The following is an 11,309-nucleotide window of genomic DNA, read 5'->3' on the forward strand; positions in this document are numbered from 1 at the left end:
GTATCGTCTGCTAGAAGGTAAAGTTCATACTCAGGGTAGAGTTTCAGACAAATCTTGCTGCACTTGCCAGAGAAAGACTGCTCATACATGGACTGCAGCAAAAAGTTTTCAGTCCTCCCTACTAGGGCTGAAGGTTTTGCAAAAATAATCTAATTCCATTTTTTCCCCAAGATTGCTATTTGATATGCGATTATTTTTAGGTTCCTCACCTAATGTGTTGTTCAACAGATGCAAGCAATAAATCAGTCTTTGTTATAACCAGCACAGTAGAAGATAAATTAAACAAGGGATAATCAATTTTAAAAAATCTAATTGCGATTTTGGGGCATATAGAAAATTTGATATCAATTGCTGAATAAGAAAAACATGCACAAGAAGAAGAAAAGTAGGAGTTTTGTAAAAAAAAAAAAAAAAACATATATAAATATATATATATATATTCCAAAAAAGAGACTTGAACTTTTTCATAATACGTAGAGCATAAAATCTCAGCTGCCAAAAAAAAAGGTATCAAACTGATATGTTGACACATTTCAGCTCATAGGTATTGCACTGTGTACGATTTGAAAATTGCAGCAGGCCACAATGCAATTTAATCTAATTCATGATGAATTTCCCAGCCCCACTGCCTACAACCTTTATGGCGGTCTGCACCAGACGAGCAAGTTTAAATTTTAACTGAACTGAAAGATTACCGTACCAGATTATGCTCTCCAAAACAGCCTGATAAACAAAAACCCGATCTTATGATCGACCCCGAACACCACGAGTCAATATGAAAACACAGCCTTTAATGTAAACAAGAATACAAATTATTAACACAGGTTTCCCAGCTAAACAGGTTATCTAAGTAAACACCTAGATACCTGTGGAGCTGACCTGGTTGATTTTTTTCCTTCATGGATTAGCAGCGGGATATGATCACCAACTGAGCACGGTCTCCTCAGTTTTCTTTACATTTATAATGAGATGGTTATCATCACACCAACAGACAAAAGACTCATTAAATGACGGTAGTAGGTCTGTGTCCTTGTACACAGGAGGTTAAGGATGGCAGAATTATCAGAAAATTTAAAACAACAATCCCAACTCAGATTGAATTTAACCACACTGAAAATAAAATGGATGAAAAGCCTGATACAATCCACTTTTCAGAACCTTACCAAAAATATTCCTTAACATTATACTGATTTTAGATCAACATGAGAATCTTTTTACTGATACTGGAGATTACCTCTCAAAATTTCCGCTCAGATTTAACATGTAAAGACAAGTTGAGGATAATTTCTCTTAGTGGATGAGAAGTGAGAGTTCGGAAAAGAAGAAAGCAGCTTTTAGCTGATTTATTATAGCATGTGTTTTCCAAACTCTGTATCTTGTACATTTTTAAAGAAGATTTTAGAAAAAAACAAGAATATTTTGTTACATTTAAGTTATTGTTTTGATAAATAGTTTTGAGAAAACCCCATTTCATAAAAGAGCCTGCTACCTTCTGCAGTTGTGTAAATAAAGACCCTGGTTATTATTATTATTAATATTATGATTTGGGATTTAAGGTAATAAAAGATTAAAAATATGCACAAATAATTGACTGCTTTATTTTATAAAATCCATAAGATCAGGTAAAATGAAATATGTTTGCCTTTAAGGTTTCAACACATCTTTTTGGGCTGCTCTTTGGTAATCAAATAGTGTAAAGCCCAGAATATTTACTAGAGTATCAGGTTTTACCTCTGTAGGATTTGGAAAATCCAAGTTTGGATACTTTACCATTAGTCTCTACTGTTTAGACATCACATGGTTTGTAATTTTCCATGCACTCACCTGCAGGAAGAGATGTACATCTTCATGGAGTACTGCGATGAGGGAACTCTGGAGGAAGTGTCCAGACTCGGCCTGCAGGAGCACGTCATCAGACTCTACAGCAAACAGATCACTACAGCCATCAACGTGCTGCATGAGCACGGCATCGTCCACCGGGACATTAAAGGTCGGCGTCACAAACTCTCCCCTGGATTTTTTTCTTGATTGAAGTGCAGTCGTGCAGCATCCCATAACCAACTTTCCTTCCTTTCTAAATTTAAAACAGGAGCCAACATCTTTTTGACATCCTCGGGTCTGATTAAACTTGGTGACTTTGGCTGTTCAGTCAAGTTGAGAAACAACACTCACACCATGCCAGGGGAGGTGAACAGCACGCTGGGAACTGCAGGTAACAGATGGTATAATGTGTTTCAGTCCTGTGCCACCACTAGATGTCACTGTGGCTTCATGTTTCATCTTCACTCCCTTTCTAGGTGACATTTTTAGTTGCTCTTATTCATTAAAAATAGGTTATCTTGTGTTGTTACTGCAAATGTTTATACAATAATATGATACAGAAACATCACTATTTCCTAACTCAGTTTGTCACTTTCGTTGAAATTCATCTGGTTCATATGTTTTAAACCACTGTTACTCAACGTGTGGCTCTTTTGTGACTCTATTATGTCTTAATTTGAAATATTATTCCCCAGAAAACATTACAAAAGGGAAACTTTGACATAAGAAATTATTAATGGCAAGTCACACTGATCAGTTTGTTTCCCACGCTTATACAGTCGGCTTTAATTGTCAACTTCTAAATTTGTCTGTATATTTCCATTGCCCTTATTTGCAATTTTTTTCCACTTTAAACCAATTTTTATTGCTTGAAGCCCGCTTTTGTCACTTCTTTTTGCCACTCTGCCCAGTTTCTGCCCTTTTTTGCCACTTTTTCTCACCCTTTTTTTCACTTTTCACCCAGTATTTGGCATTTTATGCCAGTTTTGCCCCTTTTCACCCTTTTCGCTGCTTTTTGACCATTTTGCCCCCTTAACTTATTTAAATTGCCACTTTTTTCACATTTTTAACATTTTTCACCGCTTAGATTGTGGCTCTTGCAAATATATTTTTTAACAATTTGGCTCTGTGGTTGAGCAGGGTTGAGTAACGCTGTTTTAAACCAAACATTTTCTATTGGTTCCATGAGATTGTGCACAAATGTCTTCCTCAAATGTGCACGTGTGCTGTTATGTTATTTCTGTAATTATTTCACTGTTAACCAGTTCCTGTCTTTTTAATCAGCGTACATGGCACCAGAAGTCATCACCAGAGCAAAGGGTGAAGGTCATGGACGAGCAGCAGATATCTGGAGCTTAGGCTGTGTGCTCATTGAGATGGTGACTGGAAAGGTGAGAAAAGATTGAATTATCTTCTGTAACACGCATCATGAAGGTTTTTAGGTCATACATCATTACAAGTGTTTTTTTTTAAAGTGCTACGCAGGTTTGTGTTGTACTTAACGGAATTTTCTATGCTGCAAATATTTAATTTAATAAATTCAAATCAGTTCAGTTCTTACTCTCTCTTCCACAAAATTGTTTTCTTTTATATGATACTGCAAATAAGGAATACATGTAAGATTAGAATTAGCAATGTAAGGGTGCATCTGCACACTTCTGAGACTGTTTGCCACTTTATTTGGGCTGTTTGTCTGAATTTTCTGGACTGTTTCCTTGCATGCCTGTGGTCATGGATTTATTTTCCCTTTTTATACCACTTAAAAATCCTTATATCCAGAAAAGTTAAAATCAAATTAATTTTAAGTTCTTTCTTTGTCTCAATGTGCAGCGGCCCTGGCACGAGTATGAGCACAACTTCCAGATCATGTACAAAGTAGGCATGGGACATAAACCACCCATCCCAGAGAAACTGAGCACAGAGGGGAAGGACTTCCTTGGTCACTGTCTGGAGAGCGAACCCAAACGCCGCTGGACAGCTAGCATGCTGCTAGACCACCCATTTGTTAAGGTAAGTCAGCACTGATGTGTTTGGTTTTTTTACACTGATGCCGACAATTTTTTTTATCCCAAAACATCTCACATGTTTAAACTGTTCACACTCTATAGAATCTAGAGCATATAGAAAGTATTCAGACCCCTCTACTTTTTTAAATTTTGTCATGTTGCAGCCTGATACTCCAGTTGAAAAAAAAGCTTTTCATTTTCATTTTTCTACACTCAGTGCCCTATCCTTACAAGGTGAATATTTTTCATATTTATTAAAAATTTAAAAAGTGAAATGTCACATTGACATAATTATTCAGAACCTTTGGAAAAATACTTGAAATTTGGCCTCGGTTCCTCCCATTTCTTTAGATTATTGCTGAGATGTTGGCAAACCTTGATTGGAGTCCACCTGTGATGAATTACGTTGATAGGACACGATCTGAAAAGGCACACACCTCTATGGAAGGCCTCACAGCTGACAGTGATATCAGAGACTGTTATTGAATAAAAAATAATGAGCATGTTGCACTTTGTGTATAAGATAACACTGACTGTCAACATTAGGTGTCAGTATGACAAAGTGAGATGGTAAATTGTTGGTGTGATGTGGCCGAGACAAAATATTTATCTTATGAAATTAAAAGAAAATGGACATTCTGTCAGAGGTGTTACTGGCTTCTTACAGCAGGTGGTGCCAAACCTTGAAATTAACATTTAAATGTGTAAAGGGGCAGACATTGATCATATATGTGAAATTTGAAGGCAATCAGATGCTTCATTTGAGACTTGTGTGTACTGGGTTTCATGCATGTGGCTCTTACTCAGTCCCCTGTCTCATGTTTGGGGCCCCTGTGTGGCTCCTGTGCAACTGACTTGCACATTTCCACTGTCGTATAAAAATTTCCACAGGGGAAAAATTTTCTGGAAGGTTTTTGGGACTTTTAGGCATGTTAAGGCCCCCAAACAAGCCAATAAGGGACAAAACAATAACATCCAAGAACGCCTACAAGGTGCTTTAGAGAAGAAGATCGTGGCTGTTGTACCAGTGTCAGTGAAATTTGCATCTGCACAATTGAACCAAGGCATTTTAGAATGCCCAAAAGGGACATTAACCCCTGCTATTTTTAGTATAATTGAATAGATAGGGGGATAAACTTGCTTCATGAAATATTTTTCCTTTATGAAATGCTTATTGTAATGTTCATTTTTAAACAGAAATTCTAACCGATGGGGTTTTTTCTGCCTTCTCTCATCTGTTTCAGGTTTGTACGGATGAAGAATGATTGGACCCTCCTCTGCGGCTGTAAAGTTTACAAAGGAAAGCACTACTGTACACGCTGTGGACTAAAAGAAAACAGAACTGTGGACGCTGAGAGGTTATGGCTGAAGGCACATGTTAAACTGAGGAACTAATACAAATCATTTCAGAGGACAACTGGACCTATGGATTATAGGGTTGTTGTGTCTTTATGTACCCATGGACTGGGGGGAGGGGAGAACGATGAGCGGGGGGTGTACATACTGTAAGAATAGGCGTGGCTTTAATTCTTGTATAAACAATATTGTAAAGTTAAAGTAACTATTGCCACATGTTGTTCTCACTGGTGAAGAGACCTCTTAAAAGGCATTGAGGAATACTTTTTTTTAACAAATGGGAGGGAGTGGGAGGGGGGAACAAAATCTATGGCACTTTTAAACTGTTTACCCATGGGGCAGTTGAGTAGAGGAGGGAGGGCTCTGAACTGAGCCGCTCTCTGCGGCTGAAGAAGGCGTGGTTAGCCTCGCCAAATGGAAGGAGAAGCTGGATATGAAATGAACACCATCCAAATATTCAAATTAATTTATCTCTTGTCACTGTTGGCAAGCGTGGGCACTAGGAAGGATTTTTTAAATGTGTTTTTCTTTGCCTTTGCTGAGGAGTAAATGTCAAGTTGGAGCAATGTTCAAGTGTACCGGTGAGGAGCTGTTCATGAGACTGGAGCGTAGCTGACTGAGAGGAGGAACGGGGCCTGCTCCCTCTCCCTGCTGCTGAACATTAAGATATCCACAAACACACACACACTGACACACAACACAACTTCTGGTCCTCTGCTGCTCTTACAGTGTTTGCTATGTACAAACAATATTAATAAACCAATCGTTTTTTATAGCAAATGTCTAGAACTTTCTTCCAATCTTACAAATATTAGCAGTGATTTATCCCTATAAATATGTCAGTTGCTCTCTTCATCCTTTCTGCTCTGAATTTGTTTTCACGTAAGTCATACTTTTTCCTTTTTTTTTTTTTTTTTAGAAACATTCTGGTTTTGCTTGATTTAAGATGCATGTTTGATTGCTGGTGAACCAAGTAGCTCTCCATGTGTTTTTAGTAAAAAAGACATGGTTTATTTGTTGGTGCTCCTCTAGTCCAGAGCATACCAAAGATCTCAGGGGCTTTATGAAGCTCTGACTGCTCTGAGCTTTATTAAAGTTAAGAAAAGAAAAGATGTACTTTATTGTCCCTGCAGGGAAATTGTTGGTCTCTGTTCTGTATCAATCAAGTTTGTATAAATGAGCAAAAACAATAACGCACATTTTTGTGACACCAAATTCAGACAGCAGACATTTACAAACAGCAAACAGGAAATGTCAGACAATATTAAGTCAGTACACTGACAGAGATGCTCATATGCTCGTTGACCCCCTCATGTGGCCATTTAGGTATCACACCCAGGCTCAGGCAAAGATTAAAACGCTCATTCAAAAACAGGAACAGATTAAAGAAAATAGATTTGATGCACGAAAGTGCATTGCAGAAGTCTGTAAACAAACACTATTCTTCTTAAATAATGTCAGGTTAGCTCCACCGGTTCTTATGATATTTACTACATTTGTGTTTTTGGTACGGGTGAGTCTGAAAATCAAATATAAAAAAGTTTTTTTTTTTTTCTTTTTTCTATGATTTACTTTAGAAAGTGACACATCCATATATTCTAGGTTTATCGCAGATTTAAACATTTTATGACATTTAGTTTTAGTTTTAATGATTACAAATTACAGCACGTGAAAATCATAAAAACCATGACTGCAAATATTAGAATATTGTGGAAAAGTCCAATTTACAAAGATTTCCTAAACCTTCATTCTCCCACTCTGGTTTGGTCCACACAACCACAATCATGGGAAAGACTGCTGACTTAACAAATGTCCAAGAGGCTGTATCAAAGCATATTCATGGAAGGTAAAAGAAGATTCAAGTACTAAAGAGAGATTTACAAGGAGTGGACTAAGGCTGGAGTCAGTGGATCAAGAGCCAGCACACACAGACGAGTCCAGGAAATGGACTACAAGTGTCGAGCCAATCCTGAAACCCAGGCTAAGGAGAAGAAGGACTGGACTGTTCTGAGTGGTCCATATAGTCCTGTTTTCAGACAAAACTACATTTTTACATTTCATTTAGAGATCAAGGTCCCAGAGTCTGGAGTAAGATCTGAGAGGCACAGAATCCAAGCTGCTTGTAATCCAGTGTTTTCAGTTTTCACAGTCAGTGATGGTTTGGGGTGCCATGTTATCGACTGCTGTTGGTCCACTGGTCTTTTATCAAGTCCAGAGTCAAGGCTGTCAGCCGTCTACCAGGAGATTTTAGAGAGCTTCATGCTTCTATCTGCTGAAAAATTTAAGGAGATTCGTGTTTCCTTTTCCAGCAGGACTTGGCACCTGAAGCCAAAACTACCAGAAACTTGTTTTCCTGACCATGGTGTAACTGTGTTTGATTGGTCTGACCTGAACCCCATAGAGAATCTCTGGAGAAATGTCAAGAGGAAGATGAGACACCAGACTCAACAGTACAGATGAGCTGAAGGCTGCTATCAGAGCAACCTGGGCTTCATAACACCCCAGCAGTGCCACGGACTGATTGCCTCTGTGCTGCGTTGCATTGATGCAGTGATTTTTGCAAAAGAAGCTCCAACAAAATACTAAAGCAGCATGATTTCCCAGGTCAACATTGCTGCATTTTAAATCCCTTTTTGGACAGGTGTTTTGTGGTATTCTTATAGCCTGAGATGGTTTATTTTAATTTTCATGGGCTGCAGCTGTATTATCAGGATTAAAACAAAGTCATGAAATATTTCACTTTTATTGATCTAAAATATATAGCAGTTTCACTTCTTGAATTCTTTTTCATGATTCTATTATGCACCTGTGTATATTCATCTATAAATCTTTAATTTATCAATAATAATATTTGAAAAAAAAAAAACTTTGGAATACAGTCACAGTTTTTAAAACTGTGTTGTTCCCTTTTTCTTAGAGTGGTCTGCAGGCAAGACAAACTTCTTAAAAACCTCAGAAGTCAAGTTATAAATCCTGCCTTTATCCTTGGAAGTTCAGATAAAAGAAAGCTCCACTAGGTGGCAGTGTTGTCTTGAAAACTAACGTACCACCTCATGTCTGCTTTGATAGTTTTCCAGATAAACAAGAGATAATAAAGGACATGTCTGTGTTTTTTTTTTTTTTTTTTTTTTTTTTTTTGCTCAATGATCTGAACAATACCAACATAATTACTACGAGGCATTTAAAGGCTAACCTGAAAAGGATAAACACCCTGACACATAACGGAGAATAGCACTTTGTTTCTGAGTATAATCAACTAAGCACAGTCAAGAACTGAACAAAGCTGTGTAATAAAGCATCACTGCTTTGTCTATCAATAGTGACAATTACTCCAGCAAGGGTTTCCTAACATTTTATGTAAATAGGGACAACTGGCCCAAGTTCATCTGGTGCTTTATAAACCAGAAGCATGACTTCAGAATCTTCTGACTCTGTTCTCTACTCTCATGGTGTTGGTTAGAAGTCTGGCTGATGTCTGATGGATTTTTTTAGTCAGGCCTGTCAAAACACTGTTACAGTAATCTAGCCCTCTTAAAATAATGGCATGAACAAGTTTCCTGTTTTACTGACTTCATGCTTTTTAATTGTGGTGTGTTAATTTCTTCTCACTGAATGTGTGGTGATAGTCAAAATTTGAAAATTAATGAATACAACACAAAATATTAGTAAATAAAACATGAATATTTAAATATTTTAATACGGTGCAGTCGGATATTCACTCACTACAGATACAGTGTCTTAAAAAAGCATTCAACTTCTTGGATGTTTGGATCTTTGATGTTTTACTGCAGTGGATGTGTGTCAAGTGATTGTAGTAATAAGACACATGTGGCTGGAAGGTCTTGTCACTGGTTAATCCATATTCCTGGCTACGATTACACCATGAAGACAAAAGAACACTCTAAGCTTTTATGGGAGACTGTCAAAGAGAAAGCCACATTGAAGAAAACTCAAATTAAACCTCGACTAGATTTTACGTGGAGGCGGACTCCATAGTCAAGTGGTGGCAGCATCATGATGTGGGGATGCTTCTCAGCAGCTGGCCCTGGAAGGCTTGTAAAGGTAGAGGACTGAAATGAATGCAGTAAGATATAAGAGAATCCTGGAGGACAATCATATTCAGTCGGCAAGAGAAACTACGGATTGGGAGAAGATTTATTTTCCAGAAAGACACCTGAAGCACACAGAGAAAACTACACAGCAATGGTTTAAAGACAACAAGGTGAAAGTTCTGGAGTGGTCAAGTCAAAGCCCAGACCTCAATCCAATAGAGGATTTGTGGCTGGACTTGAAAAGGGCTGTTCACACCTGATCCCTGTGAAATTTTTAAGAGTTTGAGCAGTTTAGCAAAGAAGAATGGAGTAAAATTGCGGAGTCCAGATGTGCAACCCTGACTGAGACATATTTACACAGACTCAGAGCTGTGATTGGTGACTCTACCAAATACTGACTGGAAGGTGGAGATTTTCTATGCCATTACTTATTTACCTTACATATTTGTTTTTTAATCAAATTGGCATTACTTTGTATAAATCTGTTTTCACTTTGACATTAAAGAGGGTGTTTAAGTCATTTTTATCATAAAAGCTTAATTAAACCGACCAGGATTGATTTTTACATTTACTAAAGGGGTAAAAGGGGTGAATACTTTTTAAAGGCGCTGTACATTTTGGTGTTGCACCAGCTTAGATAGTTCCAACACTGGCAGAAATTACAACTGAAGTCTTACACATTGTTCCTTGTGGGCTAAAAATCCTCCATAAAATGCAGCCATCCTGTTTCATTTTGAAAGGTGGGGTAACATGGAGAACGAGGAAGAGCAGAGGGTTTAAGTGGCTGTCGATAGAGTGTTATCTGTAATAGATTATACTACTAATGTCTTTGTTTTTTCCCCTGCTTTCATTTTCCATGAGCGGAGATAATTTCAGCTCCCCTACATAACGGAGAACTGTTAATGCACCTCATGTTTTAGTTGGTAATTTCCCCTCACATTGTCTGTGTTGTTTCACTGGAGCTGTAGATTACAGGTGTAGGCTTTGGTTATCACTTAATCGTGATGCTTTTCACATTTTACAAACATTCTCGTTGCTATTTTTGGATAAATCGGAAGCCATTTTCAGCCATTAGTCTGTTCAACGAGGTAGCACTTGGAGAAAAATCCCCCCGTACCTGGTATCTACGCTGTAGGCTTTATGGTGTTTTAGGGCACACTCACACTAGGTGCTCTGTATGCTTCACCCCTAATCTAAAATTCAGATTGTTTCACCAGCTGATGTACAAAACAAATGTTCTCTTAAACAATCATGTTCAAACAGTAGCAGATTGTCAGAGAGATGTACCCTATATGGAATTTGGTATTTGGTATTGGCTGTCTGACATGCACTTTAAATGGAGTTGTCCCTTTTTGCATCTATAACAGCCTCCACTCTTCTTGGAAGGCTTTCCACAACATTTGAGGTTTTCTGTGGGAATTTGTGCCCATTCATTCTGTAGAGCATTTATGAGGTCAGGCCCTGATGTTGAACAAGAAAGCCTGGCTCACAATCTCTGTTCCAGTTCATCCCAAAGGGGCTCGATGGGGTTAAGGTCAGGGCTCTGTGCAGGCCAGTAAAGTTCTTCCCCACCAAACTCATCAATTTATAGTCCTTGCTTTGTGCACAGTCATGTTGGAATAGAAAAGGGCCTTCCCCAAACTGTTGCCCCAAAGTAGGGAGCATAGCAATGTCCAAAATGTCTTGATATGTTAAAGCATCTGAAAAACCTGGGCACAACCTGTCTACCTAAGGGTGCTGGAAAGGAGACTCTGGCTAATTGTCAAACCTTGGATACAGGAGGGTCAATGCAGATTCAGTCCTGGCTGTGGGACAGTGGACCGGCTCTTCACTCTCACAGGGCTTCTTGAGGAATCATGGGAGTTTGCTCATCCACTCTACATGTGTTTTGTGGACCTGGAGAAGGCTTACGACCATGTCCCATGGGGGGTCATGTGGGGGGTATTGTTGGAATTTGGGGTCTTGGGGCCACTAAGCAATGGGATCTCTTACCAAAGTGAGAACTGTGTCCTGGGTACAAAGTTCCCAGTGTGTTCCAGTCTGACTCCACCAGTGCTGCTCCTTATCTCTGATT

The 11,309-nt window shown here is 38.5% G+C and overlaps 1 protein-coding gene across 3 annotated transcripts in view; it reads left to right on the forward strand.

Moving 5' to 3' along the window:
- map3k4 (mitogen-activated protein kinase kinase kinase 4) overlaps positions 1-5,943 on the forward strand; it is a 49,034-nt gene extending 43,091 nt beyond the window's left edge. For all 3 annotated transcript variants that reach the window (XM_041789616.1, XM_041789618.1, XM_041789617.1), the window contains 5 exons: positions 1,831-1,990; positions 2,090-2,212; positions 3,106-3,212; positions 3,652-3,831; positions 5,072-5,943. In XM_041789616.1, coding sequence (XP_041645550.1) covers positions 1,831-1,990; positions 2,090-2,212; positions 3,106-3,212; positions 3,652-3,831; positions 5,072-5,092 — 591 coding nt within the window. In that variant the 3' untranslated portion in view covers positions 5,093-5,943. The remainder of the gene's footprint in view (positions 1-1,830; positions 1,991-2,089; positions 2,213-3,105; positions 3,213-3,651; positions 3,832-5,071) is intronic.
- The last annotated feature ends 5,366 nt before the right edge of the window (positions 5,944-11,309 follow it).

The sequence above is a fragment of the Cheilinus undulatus genome, linkage group 6 (assembly GCF_018320785.1).
Source record: "Cheilinus undulatus linkage group 6, ASM1832078v1, whole genome shotgun sequence".
Classification (NCBI taxonomy): Eukaryota; Metazoa; Chordata; class Actinopteri; order Labriformes; family Labridae; genus Cheilinus; species Cheilinus undulatus.